A 26,406-nucleotide genomic window follows, 5' to 3' on the forward strand; every position below is an offset into this window, starting at 1 on the left:
GAACACCTTTACCTTTGTGAGGATTTTAGAATGATATCATTGATATGTATACCCAATGTATAATCATCCTCTTTTAAGGTGATCTCATACCGTATTCACAGAGATTTAGGTACTTGTACCAGCATCCTTTCTTTACATTCCCAGTGGTTTTTCATACCAACCTATTGATTTTCTCATTGGTTGTCTGATGCAATTTAGCAAGACAACCGATAGTAGAAGTTAGGGTTGATGACGTTGACCACTGTTGACTGCTACTTCCAGGGGTTACAGCACTAGCAGATCTCTCACTCCCTCTTCTCCACTCCTTTGTGTGATAGGGAGCAGCAGAGCCTAGCTGCAGTATCTTACATCCCCTTACTCCTGTGTGTGATAGGGAGCAGCAGAGCCTAGCTGCAGTATCTTACATCCCCTTACTCCTGTGTGTGATAGGGAGCAGCAGAGCCTAGCTGCAGTATCTTACATCCCCTTACTCCTGTGTGTGATAGGGAGCAGCAGAGCCTAGCTGCAGTATCTTACATCCCCTTACTCCTGTGTGTGATAGGGAGCAGCAGAGCCTAGCTGCAGTATCTTACATCCCCTTACTCCTGTGAGTGATAGGGAGCAGCAGAGCCTAGCTGAAGTATCTTACATCCCCTTACTCCTGTGTGTGATAGGGAGCAGCAGAGCCTAGCTGCAGTATCTTACATCCCCTTACTCCTGTGTGTGATAGGGAGCAGCAGAGCCTAGCTGCAGTATCTTACATCCCCTTACTCCTGTGTGTGATAGGGAGCAGCAGAGCCTAGCTGCAGTATCTTACATCCCCTTACTCCTGTGTGTGATAGGGAGCAGCAGAGCCTAGCTGCAGTATCTTACATCCCCTTACTCCTCTCTTCATTATTCACAGTCTGAACCCTATCTTGCTGGGTGTTGATACTCTAGGTTGTCACTCCACGTATCTATTGAATATACTCAGCAACATTCTGACCTGGTGTTTTTATGATTATCATACATGTTTAATGTTGTATTGTTTATTGTTATATTTTCATATCTCGCCTTTCCCTCATCAATCTGTGTAAGTCCATTATAATCTTCTTTCCTTGCAAAAATTAATCAAGGTTATGTTTTAAGATATTTTGATTGACATTTAGCTATAAGAGTGCACTCCTATAGAATCTTTGGGTTGAAGTTCTCACAGAACTGATATACCCTCCCCTTTTTGTATACTTGCATTTACTCTGAGTAGCACCACCACCAGCCACAGTGGTATTTCATTACCACACAATACAGTTTAAGTGGTTATAGCTTATTATATATACCTCTTATACATTCCAACAGACATATGTGGATCTGTGCGGTGATTCTCAAATCCCTATTCCCCCATCCCACATCTTAGATACCATCTGAAGAAGGTATTAGCTATAGGAGACAAGTTCTGACATATAGCACAATCATATCATTCCTGTATATGGTGTAGGGGACTGTAGTGTGACCTAATGCTGCCATCGCATTCGGTATGAAAAACCGGCTGCCGCATGACCGGCAGTTCGATGCCCGGCTGCGGCAGCCCGTCAAAACAGCAGAGACCGGCAGCAGAAGCCAGACAGCACTGGAAATCCCGATCGTCCCTAAGGTAAGTATAAACTAACCTAACCAACCTCCCCCCCAAGTGCCTAACCCTAACCTCCCCCCCAAGTGCCTAACCCTAACCTCCCCCCTCTAAATGCCTAACCCTAACCCCCCCTTCCCCACTGCCTAAACCTAAGTCCCCCGGGGGGGTGCATAACCCTAAGTCCCCCCCAGGGGATGCCTGACCCTAACCCTCCCTCCCCCTAGCCTAACCCTATCCCTCCCGGGGGGTGCCTAACCCTAATCCCCCCTGGGTGCCCTAAACCTAAAGCAGCTGTCCGCTCGCGGCGCCCAGCATCCCATCGATCGGGATGCCGGGCGCCTGTCTCCCGGCGTCAGGAAAATGACAGGCGTCTAGATTTTAGATGCCTGTCATTTAACCCTAGGTGGGATAGAGGATTCGGGAAGCTGGCAGGTGGGATTGCGGCCGCCTGCTTCCTAAACGTATCCCCTGCCATCAACGCAGGATATATCTGCGATGCCTCCTATGGTACACATTCATAAAATAGTAAATATACTTTATTTTTTTTAAAATCACACACAAACTGATGTTTTTGCAGGAGTTTTGGTGTTAAAAACATTAACATTTTAAGTAATGTTTGATTTCAACACCAGCTACAAAAAACTGAAGTATCCTTTTTTCTATTAGTGTTCAAATAGAGCAAAACAAACTCTATAGAAAACATCAAAATAGCCTTCAGCTAAATATCAAAAAAATGCCAGAGAAAGATCCAGTCCAATTGGTCATACATGTAGCAATACTGGGCAAATTTAGTAAAACAACACGTGTGGCCTGTGTACCAGATGCTAACATGCAGGCAAGCATTGACAATTACATTAAGTTTATGCAAAGAGTCAATATTTGCAGTGTTGCCCCTTCTTTTTCAAGACCTCTGCAATTCGCTCTGGCATGCTATCAGTCACATTCTGGGCCACATACTGACTGATGGACGCCCATTCTTGCATAATCAATGCTTGGAGTTTGTCAGAATTTGTGGGTTTTTGTTTGTCCATCCGCCTCTTGAGTATTCACCACAAGTTCTCAATGGGATTAAGATCTGGGGAGTTTCCTGGCCATGGACCCAAAATTTTGATGTTTTGTTCCCCGAGCCACTGTGTTATCACTTTAGCCTTATGGCATGGTGCTCCATCATGCTGGAAAAGGCATTGTTCATCACCAAACTGTACTTGGATGGTTGGGAGAAGTTGCTCTTGGAGGATGTTTTAGTACCATTCTTTATTCATGGCTGTGTTCTTAGGCAAAATTGTGAGTGAACCCTTGGCTGAGAAGCAACCCACCCTCTACCTCCCCCCTCTCACTTTCTCTTGATATCATCACCCTCAATTTTGTCCCTTATATCTGCTGCATGGGAGTTATCCTCTACTCCACGTTCTATTTCACTACCAACATTAAGGCACTTTCCTAATCCTGCTTCTTCTATCTAGACAACGTCTCTTGGTTCTAGCCCACTCTCACCCAGGTGATATATATGATTATCTGCAATAAATAAGAAGTATGGGGAGCAGCAGGCTATATATTGCAACGCTTCAGTCACTTTGCTGAAATTGCAGCTCCCCTACATTAAACCCTTCCTCAAAGTGTCATATACGATTCTCTGAAATAAGATGTACAGAGCACAGAATTGTGAAGTACATTTTTTCAAAATAACTTTTAATAAAGGATAAAATACGTACATCAGAAAAATAGTTTGAAGCATTAATACACTTACCCGTGATTCCAGGCTCAGTCCCTTCACATCGATCATGGGACCTGATTCAGACCCGCTCGCTAGGATGCGTTTGCACGCAGCCAGCTGATTGTTTGCATTCTGTGCATGCGTATGCATCGCAATGTGCGTGCGCGAACCAGTGCGAGCGATCGGGAAGCGTTCGCTCATTGCGCATAGACAGTCCCGCTGAATAAGTGACAAGAGATGCCGTTTGTGGGTGATGACAGAGGCTGGCCCCTAGAAACAGGAGAGTGGAGGAGTGAACACAGGCGTACCTGAGCGGCTTAATGCCGTTTCAGAGGCGTGAATAATTAAAAGGCAGCGTCATTGTACACGTTACTTGGTAGTATTCACTCACAGTTCTTGCGGCAGGATATGGTGAACCACAAGTGCTGCGATCACATCCGATGTTACCCGATGGTTGCATACACTTCCTGGATATGACGCGCACAAGTGGGCGTCTTAAGACAGGTTGGTGGGCATCTGCATACACAATGCGATTGCACATTAAGACATAGTGGGCGTGCTAATGCCTTGCGATCGCCTGCCTTGCAGAATTTGCATACGCAACTAGCGTGCGAACACATCTAGTGGGAGGGCCTGAATCAGGTCCACAGTGCCAAATATAATCTTATTGGCTATCTGGGTCTCATGTGTTTTGGATAGCCCATAAGAGAAATCCAAACATGCACTAATTTGACAAAAATAACAGTCAAAACCAAACCGATCATCTCTGATTTTTACATAATTAAGGTGTAATGTAAGATCACTTCTCTCTCAGGGGTCTATTCATGAAGCAGAGAAGAGTCCTGTTTAGCTGAAATCAGGGCTCTTCTCTTCATGGAGCAAGTTTACCGTGGAGAAGTGTATTACCTCTCCAGTGGCCCCCCCGCTCCATGCCTGGATCGCATCATCATACTTTTGTATGGTGAGTGTGATTCACAAAGGAACGGAAACCTTAGCTGTCCGTCTGGCACCTGGCGCTGACTCCGCCCCCTTTTCCCAGTGTCCATTGCATCAGGTCTGACCTGACCTGCTGCTCTCAGACGCCAGGGCATGCGCAGTGCGGGGCAGGCATATTGGGCTCCCGATATGTCTGTCTTCTCACTGTGTACAGGAGATCACGGAGGGGCCGGACACCGCAGGAAGATGCTGGACATGTAAGTGTACATAAATGGCTACTAAACATCACTATAAATCGCATCGATGTGATGCGATATATAGTATTATCTTTTAGTAGCCACTTCATTTTCTAAATGAATAGACCGCTCAGTTTTCAGTATCAAACAAGATATTGAAGGGTTGATTATCTAAAGATTTGGATTGTAGGTCCTGATTTGTGAAGGTGACAAAGAAGGATTCCAAAAGGATACGCTTTTGTGATTGTAAATGATGTGAGGTGTAATGGTGTTGTGTGAATACACACTATGAGTCATGAGCATGTGAGTAGAATTTAGCTTGATGAGCTGTTTAAGGTATAGAACTTTGTGATCAGGACGCTAAGCACCATCCCCTGACGAAGTCACAATGAATGAAACTAGTTGGGCGTGACTTGGAGAGTGACGTTGGTGCAGAGAAGTCTTCTGACAAAAGACTGAGTAAACCAAGTGTACATCCTAGAACGCTGAGTCGCAACTGTGACCAATGTGAAGGAATTCAGGGGTCTCTATGCACTAAGCCTTGGAGAGAGAAAAAGTGGTCGGAGATAAAGTACCAACCAATCAGCTCCTGTCACTTTAAAGGCTGTGTTTGAAAAATGACAGTTAGGAGCTAATTGGTTGGTACTTTATAACCAACCACTTTATCTCTCTCCAAGGCTTATTAATACATAGACCCCAAAGCCTGGAATCACATATAACGGTTTTAATGCTTCAAATATTTTTTTTTCATGTATATGCGTTTTATCCTTAATTTAAAATGATTTAAAAAAAATGTAGTTAACAATTGTGCGACCTATACATGTTATCTATTTCAGAGAATCATATATGACCCTTTGAGGAAACAAAGTGACTGGAGTTGCCATATATGGACTGCTGCTGCTAATTTTGGGTACTATAACAGAAAGCAGGAATTGCGCATATAACTGTAGATCAGACTATCGACCAGTCTCCAAAGTTCTAAAAAAGAGCCCTAAAGACGCACCTCTTTGTTAAAGCTTACCAGCAAACTCTGCTGCCCTTCCACCAGGTATCCTTCCCAGTTCATCCCTTCCCTTTTAGTACATCAGCTCTCATAGAGAGGGTCCTCTACCTTTTGTTCTCCCCGAGCACACTCCCTGCCACCAGTGCTGCACTACTTTGTCTCTCATTTCCAATTCAGTGAATATGGGGTCTATGAACTAAGCCTTGGGGAGAGAAAGTGGATGGAGATCAAGTACCAACCAATCAGCTCCTAACTCATTTTTCAAACACAGCCTGCAAATTGATAGGTAGAAGCTGATTGATTGATATCTCCATCCACTTTATCTCTTTCCAAGACTTAGTAAATAGACCTCTGACTTTTATGCTTGCCCATACAATTGGTACAGAATCATCCAGTGTTGAATTGTCTCCCTGAATTGTCTCCCTCCACGACTCAACACTGTATGCTCCTTCTAACAACAGCTAGTTGCCCTACCCTATCCTTATCCTGTATCAGGCTGGTGTCAGTCACTCCCTACAAGATACCAGTAAGTGGAGCAATCTGGCTGAAACAAGTAATACTGAGGAGTTCCCGGATCAGGCAGGAACTCATCAGCAGCCTCTGCTGTGCTCTGACTTGATGAGCGACATCACACAGCAGTCACTCCATGTATGAACCATGGAGGTAGCTGCATAGCAGGAAGAGGTAAGTATGTGCACCATTATGTGTGTATGAGAGAGAGTGCTAGCCTGTGTGTATCAATTAGGGAGTTTGTGTCAATGTGTATGAGAAATGTGTTTGTAGATCTATATAATAATGCACTATCGTCAGTCCTGAGACTGACGCGTGCGATGGCAACCCATTAGCTCGCTCTACCATGACTCATGGACGGTACAGACCGTGGAAGATTACATAGGGTAAGTGGAGCAGTCTGGATGTGGGGGCAGAACCATACATGCCTACCCTCCCGGTTTTCGCGGGAGGCTCACGATTTTTCGGGTAACCCCCCGCACCCCCGGAAGGGTAGGCATTTCTCCCGCATTCTGCCCACTTCCTAGTGAAGTGGGCAGAATTAGGAGAATACCCGCGGCAATCGCGGGTCTCCGTGAAGGGGGCGGGGCTTAAGCTGTGATTCTGCATGAATCACAGCATTTGGCCACGCCCCCTATGTAAATTGTGCCCAATCGTGGCAATTTTACTGCGAGGGGGCGGGGCTTAATGACGTGAATCGTCAAGCCCCGCCCCCGTCGGCCCCCTGCTGCTTCTCTTACCCGGGCTTCTCACGGGAAGAGAATATTAAAGGTAGGCAACCCTGGGCAGAACCAGGCCTGTAAAGTGAAATGATGGGGGATATTATATAGAAAGTGAAATGGTGGGGCTTTTACATATGAAGTGACAAGGTGGGAGGTGTTAAACATGATAGGGGCATATTATTAACAAAGTTACATGGTGGGTGGGGAGGTATCCTATATAGCAGGGTGGCCAAACTCAGGACCTGATTCAGCACCCGCTCGCTAAGATGCGTTCGCTCGTAGCTGGCCGATTTTCGCATTGTGCGGATGCATCACAGTGCGCAAAACAGTGCGAGAGATCGGGAAGCATTCGCTCGCTGCGCATAGACAGCCAAGCAGAGTGAGTGACAGGAGAAGCCGTTTGTGGGTGATGACAGGGGCTGGACATTATAAACGGGGGCGTGGAGGTGTGAACACAGGCTTGCCTGAGCGTCTTAACGCCGTTTCAGAGGTGTGCACAATTAACAGGCAGCGTCATAGTACACGCCAACTGGTTGTATTTCACACTGAAGTGCTCGCAGTAGGGTATGGTCTGCCAATGGTACCCGATGTACCGATGGTTACATACACTTCCTGGAGATGACGTGCGTGACACAGGCTGGTGGGCATCTACATACACAAAGCGATGGCACGCCAAGACATAGTGGGCGTGCTTATGCCTTGCCGTGCAATCGCCGGCCTTGTTGTGTGTGTGCCGGATTTGCAAACACTGGGTGCGAGCGTACGCATCTAGAGAGCAGGTCTGAATTGAGCCCTCATACATAGTACTCATATAACTTTACATATGTTCTATTTCTACACTTACACAACCTGCTGACCCCAGGCCAACATTGCTGTGTCAAATAGAAGAATAGTGGGGAGAACACTAGTATTTATTCTCGGGAGCAGCTTAGGTGAGTGAGGTCACCTTCCTCACCATAAGGAATCAGAACAGAAAATGGATATTCTCAAACGCTCACCTATATAGGCTTGTGTGTGGTATGACTAAAACATATCCGTCCTAGGAGTAAACTTACTAAATGTTAATTTTAATTGATCTAAGGGCCCTATTCAAACACGCTCGCTAGGCTGCTTTCGCACGTAGCCTACCGATGTTTGCAATGTGAGCATGCGTATAAGACACATGGCCTCATTCAGAGGCGCTCGCAAAATGCGAGCGGTCGCTCTGAATGTGGGCAGCTGCTTGTATTTTGAAGTGCGGCCTCCTGGTCGCTAGCTAAGCTGTGGGTTACCACCCACAGCTTTAGCGGCCAACCAGGTTGATGGTTGCGATGGTCAAGACCATCCCGACCATCGGGGCTTGCGACGAGACCTTGAGGTTGGGTCTCGGCAACTGCAAGCCCCAGGGAGCTTCCTGCTCTGATCGAACAGGAACCTCCCCTCTGACATCACTGCTGATGTTAGTGCTGCCGACCACAAAACGGCAGGCATTCCTTAAGGAACGCCTCCGTTTGTGAAACCACCCCCCTGCCACGACTACAAAACGAGGCGAGCTGTCGATCACCATCAACAGCCGCCCCTTTTGTAATGAGCTCCGGGGCTTGTGCGTGCGAAGTGCGGCCGCTGTGCGTGCGCAGGACCTAAACATCGACCCGCTTGCGAGCGGGACTGAATGAGGTCCACAGTGTGCGTGTGCGAACTAGTCCATGCGATAGGGAAGCGTTCGCTTGCAGCGCATATCCACCTCGCTAGAATGAGTTTGTGGGTGGTGACAGGGGATGGTCGATCGAAAAGGGGGCGTGGTGGTGCGAACACAGGCGTGTCTGAGCATCTTAAAGCTGTTACAGAGGCGTGCATAATTAATACGGAGCATCATAGTACACGTCACATGGCTGAATTACACACTGAAATACTTGCGGTGCTTGCGGTAAAGTATGGTCAGCCACAAGTGCTGCGTATGGTTTCCAATGTTACCGATTGTTGCACACACTGGAGACGACGTGTATCGCTAAGTGAAAGTGGGCGTCTTAAGACAGGCTGGTGAGCATCTAAATTCACACCGCGATCGCACGCCAAGACATAGTGGGCTAATGCCTTGCTGTGCGATCGTGGGATTTGCATACTTTGGCTGCGTGCGAACGCATCTAGCGAGCGGGTCTGAATCAGGCCCTAATATAAATCACCATCTAGGGTGTATTTCTGTTGCTAAATCATACATTTACTAACACTTAAAAAACAAATCAAAAAGGTAGAATGAATCAAAAGATGTCAGTGGGTGATTGTGTATAATGTACAGACATGCTACAGACATACAAGACACAAAGGGGTAGGTGAGGGGTAGAGAAGGGATGACGCCATACTGTTCAAATGTACCTTTAGCAACTTGGTGAGTTGTGCTTAAATGTCAATCAATAATAAAAGTTCCAGATAAATGTGCAGCTTGTTCCTCTAACTACTTGGTAAGTTGTGCTGCAATGGCAATCAATAATAACAAATACAGAAAAAATGTGCAGTTTGTTCCTTAGGAGATGATAGGAACTGGTTTCCCCCACCGCGGGGACCCTTTTGCAACCGCAGTCCTCCAAGCAAACAGCACACTGATAGCCAAAGGCCGGAACCCTCAGACCCAGTGAAGGAGCTGGGAGAGTCACCAGAGTGGGTTTGTATTGTTACCATAGGATAGTCAGGTGCAACCACCGGGACTCAGCAAGGACTCCTGCAGCAGTAGCAGTTTCTGCCGCCCTCTGCCTCAGTATGAACAGCAGTTAACTGGTGAGAAAACGCCTGGCTATGGAACAGGGGTGTCAAGGTTCCCTAGACCCAGCCGGTGCACATAAGTGAGCTGCTAGTGCAGCCATGGATCGACATTAAATCTTTTGTACTTAGGCCCTGATTCAGAGGCGCTCGCTATTTGGAAGCGCTCGCTCTGAATCAGGGCAGGCCGTTTTTTTTTTTTCCCCAGCCTCCAGGCTGCTCACTAAGCTGTGGGTTACCACCTTGTGGTAGGGTCTCGTCCACCGCAAGCCCCAGTGAACTTCCTGCTCTAATAGAGCAGGAAGTTCACTAATGACATCACGTGTGATGTCAGTAGGGCCGCCCACAAATGGCAGGCCTTTCTTCTGGAACGCCTCCGTTTGTGCAGCCACCCCCCCGACCCGCGTACAAAACGTGGCGAGCCCTGGAGCGAGTGATTTCTCACTCGCTCCGGGGCTCGCGCGTGCACACTGCCCGGCCTTCTACCCGCTTGCGAGCGCTATGCGCTCGCGAGCAGGTCTGAATCAGGCCCTTCGTCCTTTCAGGCGCTGGTGTGCAGCAGGCTCGATGTTTGAAATATAAAGCCTGTAATGATTTGAGAGCGGTGAACCAACGCGTTTCGGCTGACAAGTAGCCTTTTGCAAGGATGTTTGTCCAGCCTTATGCTGGGTACACACTGGGCGATATATCAATCAAACAGCCGATATATCGCGAGCATGTTGGCGGGTGTGTACCCCGGATATATCTGTGAATTACATTGTTCACAGACATATTGGGTCACCTGTGCAGATAAGGCCTCTGATTGGTTCTCAGCAATGTCACTCTGTAGCACTAGTCTGATGCTTTAGAGCAGGCATGTCAAACTCAAAATACCAACCGGGCCGAATATTCAAGGTCTAAAGCTGGCCACACACTAGACCAACTTACATCCAACCAGCCAACTTGTTGATTGGTTGGAATGAAAATCTGGTAAGGAATGGGAGTAAATGATGATCAGCAATTTGCTCCTAAATACCAGAAAACAGATGAAAATGGTCGTTCAGACAAGTTTGTTAAATGTTTGATCTAAACTATTTGTTCAAACAACAGTTTTGGTCCATTTTCCAGCATTTGGGAGCAAATTGCTGATTGTATTCCTTACCAGATTTTCATTCCAACCAATCAACTAGTTGGCTGGTTGGACAGATAATCTTTAGATGTGTGGCCAGCTTAAGAGTGTGTCGGCCGCAAGAATAAAAAAAAAGTCTTATATGCAATTCTGAAAGGTTTATTATTAATAAAACCAATGCAGTGCCCCCTGTAGTAGTGCCCCTTATGCAATGCCACTGTAGTTGTGCTCATTATACAGTGCTCCCTGTATAAGAGCCCCTTATGCAATGCCCCCAGTAGTGTCCCTTATGCAGTGCCCCCAGTAGTGCCCCTTATGCAGTGCCCCCTGTACTAGAGCCCCTTACGCAGTGCCCCTAGTAGTGTCCATTATGCAGTGCCCCCTGCATAAGAGTCCCTTATGTAATGCCCCATTTATAATAGCTCCTTATGCAATGCCCCCTGTACTAGAGCCACTTAGGCAGTGCCCCTTTTATTCAGTGACACCCCTAGTAGTGCCCCTAATGATGTGCCCCCAGAAATGCCCCTTATGCAGTGCCCCTTATTCAATAGCCCCTGTATTAGAGCCCCTTACGTAGTGCCCCTAGTAGTGTTTATTATGCAATGCCCCCTTTATAAGAGCTCCTTATGCAATGCTCCCTGTATTAGAGCCCCTTAGTCAGTGCACCAGTAGTGTGCATTATGCAGTGCCCCCAGTAGTGCCCCTTATGCTGTGCCCCCAGTAATGCCCCTTATGTTGTGCCCCCAGTAATGTCCCTAGTACTGCCCCTTATGCTGTGCCCCTTCCCAGTATAGAACAGGCCCCACTCCCCTGTGCAGTACTTACCTCTCTCTTACTTACCTCTCTTCACGCTGGCCGCTGAACACCGCTCCCGCGTAGACGCCTGCCGCTGACTGGATCTAACTAGATACAGCAGGGCAGGCGGCTCACATGACGTCACCCGCGCACCCACGAACTGCATCACTGGGAACGCTGGCCTCTGAAGCGATCAGAGAAGCCTCTGATCGCTTCAGAGACCAGTGTTCCAAGTTTAAACACAAATATTATGTGGCCCAGTCACCCCTGCCGCGATCGTAGCTGAGCTCCGATCACGGCAGGGGTGACTGGGCCGCGTAATATATGTATTTGGGCCCACACGGTTGGGCCACATCAAATGTTTCTTTGGGCCGCAAGTTTTCACCATCTCAGACCAGGTGAAAAAAAATTAAAAATGCAAAATCCCTATTTTTGACTAAAAATGTGGGAATTTTATTCAGAACCCTTTGGACCTCCCCCTAATGATAAATAACCCCAACATTATTTTGAAAGATGCATAATTTGGCAAAAAATGCAGTAACATTTTTGAAGGAAAAAAAAAATGTAATGTATTGGGCCTGGTATTTTGGGGGGCGAAATGGGTGCATCAAGTGTTTTAAACATTGCACGTGGTTGCAGCAGGTGCTTTTTTAACAGTATTTAAAAGTGCGCTTTGAAGACACGAAAATATACTTGCCCCCATTTTTCAAAATTTATGAAAATTTATTAAAAAATAGCTTTCTATAAGTTTTTTCGTAAATTACCGCCGACCGACGCAATTTAAGTACCGTAAATACTTTTATTACGGCCAATAATACCATTCTAAATTTATTTTCCGATGTACGTCAGCCATTTTTTGAGGTACAGACGCAATTTGCTGATCTTTTTCGCCTGTTTTTTTTCACACCTCCTGTTTTTTGTTAAAAATCGGGAGATTTTGCTGGAGAAATCGGGTGATTTTATTGGGCGATTTCGCCGCTAATTGAGTTAGGCTCTAAGTCTTTATTTCGTCCACTCATCTCAGTAGGGCTGAAGGTTTTGAATTTAAATAAACATGAAGAGATTAAACCATGAGGTGCTTCTCTGTGTATTGCCTTTTTAATGTGTTGGAGTTGTTTACCCTTTACAATTGAGAATGTTAGTTGTGGTCCTATAGGATTGTTAGGTGAGGACTTTGTGGAGTCTTAGCTGATGCTAGGTAGATTTAGTACCTCTCTGATCTGGTTCACCCTCCCACCCTCCCTATTTCTCTGTGTGTGAATTTACTGTATTGGTTCAGCTCACTGAAATGAAGACAACAAGCAACAATAATGTGGATTAATAAGAAAGAGAATGTTGAAAATGTAGGGAGGCATGTACTGTATATATACAGACACACACACACACACACACACACAAAGACACACTGCTGGATTCAAAGAGAGGCACAGTGCAGTTTTAATGGCACAATATCAATTTATTGCCCAGAGTGCCTTGCAACTTTTAATATACCTTACAAGCCTCCCAAGGGGTGCAAATTGGGACAGAGTAATTATTAATTTCATATCTTCAAACATTCAACTTGTTTGTATTGGGACGCAATCACACCCTCTATTCAACTTGGACACATCATGTCGAGCATGTCTATGGCTTCTGAAGCTCCCCAGAGACACCTTTCCACAGCTACTGGCACCCATTCATCATCAGAGTATATTGTATTTTTGTTTTGTAATTAAATGAACTACGCTGCCTGTATACTGTGAACATTCAGAAAGACTCCCAGTCCTGCATGACTGGCTGTATCTGGTCCCCACTGGTATAATAGGTCACAGGTGGCTCCAATAGGCAAATTCATATCCCACCTAATGAATCATTAAACGCTCTGAAACATTGTTAGGCTCAGGAAATATTTTTCTACTTTGTGCATGAGGATGAATGTGGAATGTTTCTCTTTATCTTTATCTCCTTTGTAGTTCTAGTCTGTCGCTGTGCCTTAGTTGTGATATTAAACTTTTGATCCCTGTACAGTTTGCTGTGAGTGAAAGAGAAAACCTATTGTAAACCCTGACATTAAAGAATACAAACTTACAGATCCATATTTCTGCTAGAATGGATATCCCAGATGTCAAATCTACAACTTTTCTGCCTTTTGGCTAAGATCAGGTGTAGATGCTCATCTACGCTGTGGGGCTTAAAGGTGCCGCCTGTAGGCGATTGGCCATCACCTGGTCCTCTGGCCAAGAAGCCGTCTGCTTGAAGCTCAAGGTGCTATGTGGCCCTGGTGCCGCCAGAACCAGTGGGGCCTGAAAAGGCACTGGTGATGTAGGACACCTTTGCCTTATGGCCAAGGCAAGGATAATTTTTACACTCTCGTCCGAAAGGGGATGTCAAGAGGACCCCCTAGCTTCGGTGAAGGGGGACCCAAAGATTCCTTTTTCCCCTCAACGGTGCCTTTTAGCTTCAAGAGGATGGCAAGAAACGGTGCACTTCTCCTTTTGGAGATGGTCCAAAGACCCAAGACTCCAGATTGGTTTAACACTGCACTAGGTGATTGGAGCACGCACCTTGGGTTTCAATAAAAAAATATGTGAGCACTACAACTGGGCCACTTCTTCTAGAGGATTGAAATTGTGTATGTATTCTGTAGAAATTCCATTATATTATTCTGTTGGCAATCCTATAACAAAATTGTGTTATTTGTGCGCTGTGTTCACTCTGGTGGTGTAAAAAAAGATATTTTACTAATATTTTACTAATATGTATTTAAATTACTAGTATACCTGCTTGATCTGATTACAGACATTAGAAGGAACTATCAATAAATGTATAGTCAGCAGTAAAGAAATAATGAGATAGCACTAATGGTAAGCATTTATGCAATAGAACAGGGGTGGGGAACCTTTTTTCTGCAGAGGGCCATTTTGATATATATAACATTATTTGCGGGACCGGATAGGTCACGCCCCCTCCACATGTCGTCACATGGGGGCAGGGCCACAATCACCGGTGATTATAGCAATGCCTGGAGCAACCTCAGGATGCTCCAGGGAGCTGTAAGGGCAGCGGTGTGACTGTCTGAAGCATCCTTATACGGCCCATGGGCAGGAGGTTCCCCATCCCTGTAATAGAACAATAGATGTCACAAATGATCACTCCTGAAAAAAAAAATGGACAAAGAATATATGGCATGTAAAATGCTTAACAAAAATCAAACCGAAAAAATTATCTCTCTCTCAAAGAATAAATTACTCTCTAGAGTACTGTAAATCCCACGCAATTAGTGGTTGCAGAGGATAATCAGGACTTCTATCTAGTCATGGTTCAAGCTGCTTGGGTAGTCCCTGGTGTAGAGCAAGATACAGAAAGAGGCTGCTGTAGCTCAGACAGAATTCCACCTAAAATCTGGCCAGTATTCTTACATTCCACCGCTATTCAGAAGTGCTGTAATGGGGGGAAATTTAGCCATGACAGCTAGAACATGGTGCAGTGGGTGTGAAATCATTTCAACCTGGTTTATCAATGATTTAGTTTAGCATTATATTTGTGTAGTCTCTATTGCTCAGTGATTTCTATGTGCAGCCCAGATGTAGTCTGACCCACTGAGTATACATGGATTAGCGTGCTTATTTAATTCCTGATACCATAGACCAAACAAACAGTGTGGTTGGGGTGGGGTCACACTACATGGTAGCACTGAATCCAGCTGTCTAGAACATTTAATTTCATTTTACAGATAACATTACACACTGTGATTTTGACAGCCAGACTTCAGACCCAACTGTCCGCAAGTTGCAACATTTGTGTGTACAAAGACGCTGATCTCGATCAACACCTGAATGGTTGTCAATGATTAGATATTTTTAACTGTTAACATTGACAGATTTCCCCATGTTTGCTCACTGTCTAAGCACACAAATTGTATTCGATGGAACCAAGTGATTTGGCCTGTGCAGTAGGATCTGTACTATATGGTTACGTACATATGGTGTAATGAATATTGAGTTATGCCAAAATATATTCCAATACTGACTTTGCTAGCTGGTGCATTTTGCTGAACATTACCAGAAACAGAACAGCCATCTTTAAAAACTCTGTACCGTACTAACTGAAAAGGGTAAAACCATGCAATCAATGTTCCAATGAATATATAGCTAAAAAAAAAAAAAACAAAACAGAACACGTAACAAAAAGAATGCAGAGACCGCAAAGTCAGAACTTGTTTCCTTTAGGATGCCGAATCAGTTAAAGAAACATATTTTAACTTTTTGATTCACTTGAATAGCAATTATTAAGTAGAATAGAAGTAGGTGAAGCAGGACTGCCTTTATTATCCCATCACCAATTATGCACTAGGCTGCATTTATGAAAATAAACCAAGCTTGCTATTTTTAGAGCAATATTTGCATGGGGGTTTTTTTGTTTAATTTTAGTACTTTGCAATGCTTGAGCTGGAATTTATATTATTAGGTTAGATATGGCCATAGTTTAGCACAGCTGAAATGTGCATTTTATGTACTAACAATACTTTGTTATTTATAAACTAAAATAGTTGTTAGTGAATAAAATTAACATAGGAACTGCACATAGAATTATAGTAGTGAAGCAACGGCAATGTCGGTTATGCCTATGAAGCCTATGGGAGGGGGACTGCATGAACCAATATAAATTTGCAAGCACATAAGCTTTCGGCTTCCTATTAGGGATGGGACATCGAAAGAAAACATTGAAAGTACTGATGTCTTTAACATCGGATACAAAACATTGTTTAGTCCATCGATATTAACCGATGTTTCTATTTCTTTGAGTAAACTACCTACTTAAACATATAATACACTAATAAACTTCTGAAATCATACTTATGTTTATTTAATGGAGGCTTACAGTACATACAGTCCAGTGGTTCAAAAAAACAGTGGCACTCAGAGGATTTAAAAAATGCAAAACTCCATTATAAGATATGTAAAGACCTGGTACTGCTTAGGCATAATACTACAAACAGTTCCCCTGAAACATTGGCATTAAATGGGGTATTTGTGCTACCGGGATGCAGGCATCTAGCACCACGGCTGTGTCACTGGTTGCCAGGCGACAGCGAGCTTGCCACAGTTGGTGTTGCTGGGAGACTGTGTGACGTAATTTTTGAGCGCCTCGTGGTCCCGGCGGTCACTCACTGGGTTTGTATCTTCTCTATTTAGATCGGGTTAAGTAGTATCTATTTGTGACTGCAGTTTATTTTATTTTGCTACATTATTGTCCTGAAAACGTTCTTTTATATATATATATATATATATATATATATATATATATATATATATATCTCGAAACATCGATCTTCACTACTGTCTGTACGTATTAATGGTGGTCACAACACCTATAAGGCAGACATATTTGGCTGGTTACACTTTGGTCCAGCTAATTAAGCCGAGACTTTTTTTTATATAGAAACACACTTAAAGGGGGAGATGTATCAAGTTTTAGAGAAAAATAAAGTGGAGAAAGACAAAATATCAACCAATAAGCTCCTGTCATTTTACAGGCTGTGTTTGAAAAAATAAGAGTTATGTCATAACATACCTTTGTTAACTCTTTTTCTTCGAGGTTCATGGGGTCCACAGCCATTACGTTGGGGTATGAATCCCGGTCACCAAACAGTTAATACAAACAAGCTTTCTGCTCCCAGGATGCCCCGGGTTTCCTCCTCATATACCCCACCTCCTGCCTCAGGTAGCCAGTTCGTTACCAAGCTCAAGCAGGCAGAGACAAACAAAGGGTAAGAAAGAAAAGACCCATACTTACGAGTCCAGACTCTCAAGAGAAGAAACTATGGAAAAACCTCCCCCAGAACTACAGGTGCGTCTGGGTGGGTGTCCTGTGGACCCCAGGGACCTCGAAGAAAAAAAGAGTTAACAAAAGGTATGTTATACCATAACTCTTATTTTCTTCTTCGGGGTCCATGGGGTCCACAGCCATTACGTTGGGGATATCCCAAAGCACTAACCCTACAGGCGGGGACGCTCCTGACTCTCGGAAGAAAGGAGAATCCTACGCCCGAAGGAGGCATCCTGAGAGGCAAAAGTGTCAAAGGCATAAAATTTTACAAAGGTATGGATGGAAGACCATGTGGCTGCTTTACATAATTGCTCAGCAGAAGCACCCCGGCGGGCCGCCCATGATGGACCTACCGCCCTAGTAGAATGTGCCGTCACTGAATCCGGCACACGCATACCAGCCTGTGTATAAGCCAATGAAATTGCCATGCGAATCCACCTGGCCAGTGTCTGTTTATAGGCTGGCCAGCCACGCTTATGACAACCATAAAGCACAAAAAGTGAATCGGACTTCCTCCATTTGCTCGTGCGTTTAACATAAATTCTCAACGCACGGACCACATCCAGGGAAGCCTCACCTTGTGAGAGACTTGTGCCCGGAAATGCTGGAATTACTATTTCTTCATTAATATGAAATTTAGACACCACTTTCGGAAGGTAACCCTCCTTAGTACGTAGTACTGCTCTATCTTGATGAAATATCAAGAACGGCTCCCGGAAGGAAAGCGCAGCTAAATCCGACACTCTACGTGCAGATGCCATAGCAAGGAGGAATACCGTCTTTGCTGTTAGTCACTTGATGTCTATTGAATTTAAAGGCTCGAACGGAGGAGCCTGTTAGCCACTTGATGTCTATTGAATTTAAAGGCTCGAACGGAGGAGCCTGTAAAACCTTCAGAACTAGAGTCAAGTCCCACGGAACAACTGGGGAAACGAAGGGAGGCTGAATCCTCAACACCCCCTGAATAAAGGTATTTATATCCGGTCTCAGAGCAATTTTATGTTGGAACCAGACTGAAAGAGCGGACACCTGTACCCTTAAAGAGGCCAGGCGTAGCCCTTTTTCCAGACCGCTTTGAAGAAAATCCAGCACTCTGGATATCAGGAATTTATGTGGATCATACCCTTTCAGTTCACACCACTGAAAGAAAGTATGCCAAACCCTATAATATATACGGGCTGAGGATGGTTTCCATGCCTTCAGCATCGTCCGTATAACAGACTCGGAAAACCCCTTTTCCCTCAAGACGGAGGCCTCAAGAGCCATGCCGTCAAAGATAGCCGATGAAGATCCGGGTACCAGCAGGGACCCTGTAGCAACAGATCCGGTCTCAATGGCAGAGGCCATGGAGTGTCTATGGAGAGAGACTGTAGATCTGTGAACCAGTGCCGTCTCGGCCACGCCGGATCTATTAATATGACGGTGCTGCCCTCTTGTTTGATCTTTCTGACCACTCTGGGCAGAAGAGCAAACGGGGGAAACAGATATACCAGCTTGTAACGCCACTTTACTGTCAGTGCGTCTACAAACTCGGCTCTCGGATCTCTTGTCCAGGATCCGTACCTGGGACCTTGTTGTTCCTTCTTGATGCCAACAGATCTATTTCTGGTAGACCCCACCTGTCCACAAGGTTCCGAAAAACCTGTGGATGTAGGGCCCATTCCCCTGCATTTATCTCTTGACGACTGAGAAAATCGGCCTCCCAATTCAGGATTCCTGGAATGAACACGGCAGATATCGTGGGCAGATGAGTCTTTTCCATACCAGGATTCTTGATACCTCTGCCAAGGCGGCCCGACTCCTCGTGCCCCCTTGATGATTTAGGTAGGCGACCGCGATGCGATTGTCCGACTGTATCTGTACCGACCTGCCCTTTAAGATTTCCTGAGCCTGCACGAAAGCTTTGAATATAGCTCTTAGTTCCAGGATATTTATCGGTAGCCGGCTTTCCGTCACTGACCACTTTCCTTGAAAAGTGTGTGACCCCGTCATCGCCCCCTAACCTTGAAGACTGGCGTCGGTTTTGACTAATGTCCAATCCGACACCCAAAAGGGGCGACCCTGCCTGAGATGCTTTGTCTGCAACCACCAGGTCAGGGACAACCGTACCTCTGGAGAGAGATGCAGCAGCTGGGACCTGATCGTGCGATGATCCTTGTTCCAGCGAGACAGAATGAATTGCTGCAGTGGTCTGTAGTGGAATTGAGCGTATTCCACCATCCTGAAGGTGGCCACCATCGACCCCAGGACCTGCATGGCTACTAGAACGGATATTTGCCTGTTGCGAAGCAACCTGCGTATTCGTGATTGTAGAGCAAGGATCTTCTCCTCCGGCAGATATATTCTCTGCACCACTGATTGAGTCCAATCTCGCTCCCAAATGACACATCTGTTGTACCGGACAGGGTGACGACTTTTGCCAGTTTATGATCCAGCCGTGACTGTACAGACATGATACTGTCAGCCTCAAATGATCCTGTAACTGCTGTGGGGACTGCCCCAGCAACAGGAGGTCATCAAAGTAAGGCAAAATCCTGACGCCTTGGCGCCTGAGGCATGCCATCATCACTGCCATCACCTTGGTGAATACCCGAGGGGCTGTGGACAGGCCAAACGGCAGGGCCTGGAACTGAAAATGTTCCTCCCCTACCGCAAAACGAAGACATTTTTGATGAGCCTGTGTGATTGGTATGTGGAGGTAGGCATCTTGTATGTCTAGGGACACCATATAGTCCCTCTGTTCCATTGCCAACACAATTGATCGCAATGTTTCCATCCTGAACCCGGGGGCTTGAACAAATTTGTTGAGCTCTCTCAGATTTAGAATAGGCCAGTATGACCTATTCGGTTTCAGAACCAAGAAAAGATTGGAGTAAAACCCCTCTCGGAACTGGTTCTCTGGCACCGGAATCACTACTTCTGATGCTAGTAAGGCAAGTATAGCCTTCTGAAGGGCCAAAGCTCTTTCTGAACCCACCTGCGGGTTTACACAAAAGAACCTTTGAGGAGGAGTCCTCCAAAACGTCAGAGCGTACCCTCGGGAAACAACTCCCCGAACCCAGGCATCCTCCGTCATGAGGTGCCAGGGCTCTGAGAACCGAAGCAGTCGGCCCCCCACCCTGGGATCCCCCAGGGGGAGGCCCGTCCCATCAGGCCACTGGTTTATCCTGGACCCTAGATCAAGGAAGTTTGTTCTGCCAGGGCTTCCTGGGTCCTGCCTTTCTTGGTGGAAATCTCGCTGAGGGCTGACCTTTGGCCTTGACCTGCGGCCGAAACCCCCGAAAGGACGCCCTCCGCAATTTAGACAAGGTTGCTGAGGGTAAACCTGCCGTCTTTGAGGCTGCCATGGAGGATACAATTTTGTCCAGTTCTGGACCAAAGAGAACACCTCTTGTGAATGGAAGAAATTCTAGGGCCTTTTTGGACCAGACATCTGCTCTCCAATCCTTCAACCAGAGGATCCTACGTGCCACCACGGACTCAGCTGAAACGTTAGAGGAAAGGATCCCTGCATCCAAGGCGGCATCACCCAAATAAGAGGCTCCTTCTCTAATAAAGGAGATCATATCCAGTTGCTCCTTAGAGGCATCTGGTAAAGACTCCGTTACAGTTTTGGCCCACTCCTCAATAGCTCTTGCTACCCAGGCAGTGGCCATAGCTGGGCGGGTGGCCGTTCCTGCCAGCGAAAAAATTGATTTGAGACAAGACTCCAGTCTCCTATCCGTGGTTTCCTTCAGTGAAACTGCTGGGATTAGCAAAGTGGTACGTTTAATCAGCTGTACCACATGCGCATCAACTGATGGTGGATTCTCCCACTTGGCACAGTCCTCTGCTGGAAAAGGATATAGAAGCGCCATTCTTTTAGAAGAATGGCTTATCTTATCCGGACGGACCCAGGCTTCCTCCATAAGTTCTGATAAATGTTCAGACTTTGGGAAATCTGCCTTAACCACTTTTTGGCGCTTGAACAGGGGGGCTTTCCTAAGCGGAAGATCCCCTTCCTCGATATTTAACACCGATTTTACAGCCCTTATCAGAAAAGGGACATCGGCTACTGGGAAATGATCATCACCCTCCTCGGAGCTAGACTCCTGCGAAAAGTCCTGTGCCTGTTCCTCCTCGGAGGAGGCACTCGAGTACTCACCCATGTAAGGCGGTACATGGCGCCTAGATTTAGGCTGCTTTGGCTTGACAGCCTGAGGCTGAAAAACCCCTGAGGATGATGCCATAACCTTACCAGCACCAGGGTCCATCCAAGGCGGCCACATCATGGGCATAGGATGCATCTGCAAACCCCAAACCGGTGGTACCGGGGCAGCCAGCCGTGCCGCCAGCTGAGCCATAACCTGAGACAATGATGCCCAAGGAGGTTCAGGGCCTGAAACAGGCAAACTTAATTGGTGTGGTGGCTGTCTGAAACAGTTCCCACAAAGCCCATTCTGTAGAAAGTCCTGTGGGGACAAACCTGCCTTGCAGGCTACACAGGATATCAGCAACGGGGCTCCCGCCACCTGACCCTCAGACTCCTTAGACATAACACTATGCCACTGGTTCTGAGGGTATATGTGCTGCTTTCTACTCTCAACCCACACACCTGTAGCAAGGGAAGGGGAGAGACAGTGACAGTATACAGGAATTACAGTTCTTTTACAGAAGAAACAGTATCCATAAACAACAATCACATGTCATGCATAAATACTCTGCGAGCCATATGCATATAAGCTCTCACTACCATAATCAGCCTCAGCTTAGGTAGGATAGAGCCCTGTAAAAACCTAGACCAGCAGTAGGCAAGGTATACAGGGAGACTGCCCAGCGTCCCTCTTGTAGGAGCAGCGTTCAGAGAGCAACCGACATACACTCTGGCTGCCCTATATGGAGGCTGGGAGGAACAATCCACAATCAACTGCGCCAGAGGACTGAACTAGCGTGTGGATTGGGGGAGGGGCCGCCGGGGAAGCATACCTCCCCTATGCTGCTTGGACCTGCCCGGTAAACTGACCTGGCCGCCGCCACAAGCCCCGGCTGGTCAGGAACATCAAATCCCGGCGGTCTAGGCTAGGAGAACAAGCCGCATGCCTCCTGACTGCAGCGCGCCTCCAGCCAGTCTCACCGCCGGAGGCCGGACTGCCGCGACCACCTGCTTACCTGCCATCCCCTTGATCCGGTTGCAGTCCAGGGCCAGAAAGCCCCTGCCAAGGATAGCGGTGCGGCGCCAGAGGAGGTAGTTGCAGCGCGTGGCCGATGCGCCTCCAATCAGACGCAAGGCTGCTTCCAGGACAGCTCAGACCACCCGCTGAGATAGAGTAAAACTCTCTTTTTTTTTTTTTTGTACTCGTCTGCAGGACTGCTCCAGCAGTCCCACTGTCTATGTGGTGAACACACCAAACAGGAAGAACTGGCTACCTGAGGCAGGAGGTGGGGTATATGAGGAGGAAACCCAATGCATCCTGGAAGCAGAGAGCTCGTTTGTATTAACTGTTTGGTGACCGGGATTCATAACCCCAACGTAATGGCTGTGGACCCCATGGACCCCGAAGAAGAAATGACAGCTAGGAGCTGAGTAGTTGGTACTTTATTGCTCTCCACTTTATCTCTCTCCAAGGTTTGATATAACTCTACCAGAAAAAATGCTTCAGCATGCGGTACTCTTGGCTCCACTAAGCAGAAGTTTATAAAAGTTTTAAAACTGGGAGTGCTCCTTTAACTATAGCAGTGTGTGCTTTAGCATGTTAGCATAATATTTATACTTGACTTTTCATATGCTCTAAAAATTATAGCAACAAGGCTTACTCATTTCCGCAGGTATGTGTGATACCCGCAGTTTCGACTTTCGGAGCACCTGGTATTGTTATTAGAAAGGTCCTACACTGTGTTTGACATTGCAGACAATGACTTACTTTTTAAATAGCACATATTAGCTGCCAGTCATGTCTTCATAAAGGCATCCAATAGTCATTTTGGCAACAGACCCAGCCAGCTGTAAAAGCAAAGTTATGTACAGTGGTTGCTGACATCAGCAGGTAAATAACCGCCCACTGATGATCCGCACACATGCACCAGATCACCAGCCTGGCTGACTTATGCTTTACAAAGCAAATGTATCAACCAATCTAATTATATAATCAGAAATGGTAAATCTTTCCCGGTCTTATCTTTAATGATACGCCGACAAATGTATCCAATACTGTATGTACAGTAACCAACATTTTTTTCACAAATAATCAACAAGTTGTGCACAAAAGGTCAACTGTGAGGTGGTACACATTGGAAGCGGTCTAACAACCAGCATATACTAATAACCCAGTATGTTACAGGATAATGTTCATACGGCCAGTGCCATCTGCCAAACACAAGCTTGTGCACCCACAGCGAATAAATGCATCTCAGTTTCTATTAATCATTACTTTGAAGCCAGCTCATGCTGCAGCCAGCATCCAGTGAACACAGGTCAAGTTGTCTGACTCCAGCTGATTTGACTATAGGTAAACCATTAGCTAATTGGTTAGAGCAAAGCCATCCTCTGGTAGCAGCACAGTGACAAGTGTCAAATGTACCAGTACCGAGTGAGAATGATTACAGTGTATTTACCTCTTCACTGCTGAGGACTTACTCACCCCTATGCTTAGGCTATTTTGGCAGTTTTTGCAATTGTCATATTCCAACCTCAATATCAGCCATTTATTTGTATAATACCCGCACATAACACACAATATATCTTTGGGGGGGGGTTTCAGAAGACTTAGGTTTAAAAAAAAAATTAAAAATCTAACACAACAAAGGAAATCATCTGGAAATGTGCAAAAAGAAAAGCATTTTCATTCACAATTGTAAGAGTGTAATCTAAAAGCAAGTAGGTGCTTCTAACTATGACCAATAAATACTTATTTTCAAAAAAGAAGAAAATTCAGAATTATATACATACATTTTCATGATTAAATCTGCACTTGAAAAATTTATGAACGAAAAGCATAAAATGTGTAAGAATAATTAGTCCTCAAGATCAGCCCCATCCAATATGCAGCAACAGCAAGAAGAAGGAATAGAGGCATATCTACTTTTAGCTTCATTCAATCTCCTACAGTGCTAAGGTCGAGTGGAGCTTGTCCTTAGAAATTTAAATGTACATCTGAAGGAAGAGTCCCACCATTCTTTTAACAGTGAATGGGTTAAGATAAAAAATAAAATAGATGACGGCGTTTCCATCTCCTGATTCACCTCAGTAGAGTTTATAGTGTTCTGGAATGTTTAAAATAAATATAAACCCTACACAATTATGGAAATAGCTTTGTAACAACAATAAGACCACTGACCTGGTATAGGTCTTCAAAAAAGTACAGAATCCAAACTAATCTTCAACTGCTTTGCAACAAATCAATTATCTTTGGATGCTATATTTTCACATTAACAATTTTCTGTAAGAAATCACTATGCAGGGATTGTGCAATTTAACAATTTAGGACATGTCGAATGCTAGACATGCATAAGAGACATATGACCATCCACAACAAATGTAATAAACATTTTTGTGCATGTGTTAAAAACGAAGTGTCCCTAAAAGGTTCAAGGCCGTGAGCCCAGCATAATCTTTTCAAAAATACCCCCTAACTGAAGTTCACCTACATGGGTAACAAAATAAGTATATCTCTAAATCGGCTTCGGCAGATCAAAGCATTGCATAGCGCAAGTCTATGGATGTAAAATAAAGTGGCAATGCTCCACTCACCCGGCTGGTGCAGAAGGTGACAGCTATGAGCGCACAGCATATTGCCAGAACGATGAGCAACAGAAGCAGGATTACTGGATACTGCTGACGTAGACGGTAGTATGTCTCATAGAAGAGACCTTCCTTTTCACTTGTACATCGCTGGAGATTAGGGCCCAAGTGAGCCCTGCTGTTCTCTGGCATCTGTATTGACTATCTGTGTCTTTTGCTCCTGGAACAAGTTGGTGCTCGAGAGTACAGGTATAAAAGCATGGAACATAATTCAGGGTCCATCACAAAAGTCCAGTAACACAGCTGTAAGGCCTCCATAGACACAACATGATGTTGGGAAGATTCCGAATGAAGTAGTCTCACAACAAAACAGGATCTAAAAGGGAAAGAAAATTAGAGATTTAAAAAGGCATTCACATTTCTCCTCTGTTTTATCTTCTAAATACAGACATGTCCTTGCTCATCTAGACTCAATACAGCAGAAGATGACTGGCATGAGTGAGCCACCAGGTCCCGTGCAACTTCGCTAGCGTATGGCATCTTTTTTGCCGAAAATGAGTCTCAATGTGATGCGACTAGGACGCACCAGGAGTCCGTGCTGATGACACTTGTATATCTGTCTGCAACTGAGTCTGTATACGGAACTTGTGGAAAAAAGCTGCGACCGCTGCATCGTAGCCCATCCCATGCTGATTCAGAGACTCCGTTGTACACAGATATACCAGTGTTACATATCAAATTACTCAGCACAGTCTCCTGTTGCATCCTAGGGGGCGATTCAATTGGTTTAGACACCCCCCTTCGGGATGTCTATATGAATAGGTGCCTGACTGAGCAACTCAATTGTTGCTCAGTTCAGACGCCTAAAGTTGCAGGGGACACATTTCTTCTAGTAGCTTCCTGGGGTGCGAGAAAAAATGTGTCCAAAGTCTATATTTTTGGGCGCCCATACAGCTGTTTGGGTGCCCTAACCACACAGCTAAACCAGGTGCTTATACCTACGTTAAATACTATTGAGCGCACACACAGAAAACTTATTGAATTGCTCAGTCGGGCGCCTATTCGTATAGATTCCCAGCAGGGGCGTCTAAAACAATTGAATCGCAGTCCTAGTCTCATCGCATTTCTGAAAATAAAAAAATAAAAAACACACAGAAAAAAAAAAAAAAAAGACACCTGGTGCTAGCATTGTCTCACTGGACCAAGCGCGTTGAGGGGCTGTTTGTCGCAACTGCAGCAAAGACGAGTGAGGACACATCTGATCACTTATGTCTAAAAATTGTTGCCTAATTTACTGGCTTGTAGCCCATTCCAACACTGTCCTCTTTCCTTTCTGTTTCTCTTCATCCCCTTCATGACACGTGGGTGACACCTGACCAATAAACATTGCCAGGGGATACAAAATGAAATCAACAGGTTTTTATAAGTGGCAACAAAAAAACTAGATGGTATTCTATTGATTGCCTATACCCCACACACCATCATTTTTGTGGGCTTCTGTTCCATTCGGATTCCTGGCACCATTTCTTTGTTCCC

At 45.5% G+C, this 26,406-nt stretch overlaps 1 protein-coding gene across 7 annotated transcripts in view; it reads right to left on the bottom strand.

The window, feature by feature from the left end:
- Positions 1 to 26,406, bottom strand: part of ADCY4 (adenylate cyclase 4) — a 91,901-nt gene that overhangs the window by 43,260 nt on the left and 22,235 nt on the right. For all 7 annotated transcript variants that reach the window (XM_088469928.1, XM_088469931.1, XM_088469932.1 and 4 more), the window contains exon 2: positions 24,880 to 25,246. In XM_088469928.1, the coding sequence (XP_088326054.1) occupies positions 24,880 to 25,062 (183 nt within the window). In that variant the 5' untranslated portion in view covers positions 25,063 to 25,246. The remainder of the gene's footprint in view (positions 1 to 24,879; positions 25,247 to 26,406) is intronic.

The sequence above is a fragment of the Taudactylus pleione genome, unplaced genomic scaffold, assembly GCF_031769625.1.
Source record: "Taudactylus pleione unplaced genomic scaffold, aTauple2 ptg000095l, whole genome shotgun sequence".
NCBI lineage: Eukaryota > Metazoa > Chordata > Amphibia > Anura > Myobatrachidae > Taudactylus > Taudactylus pleione.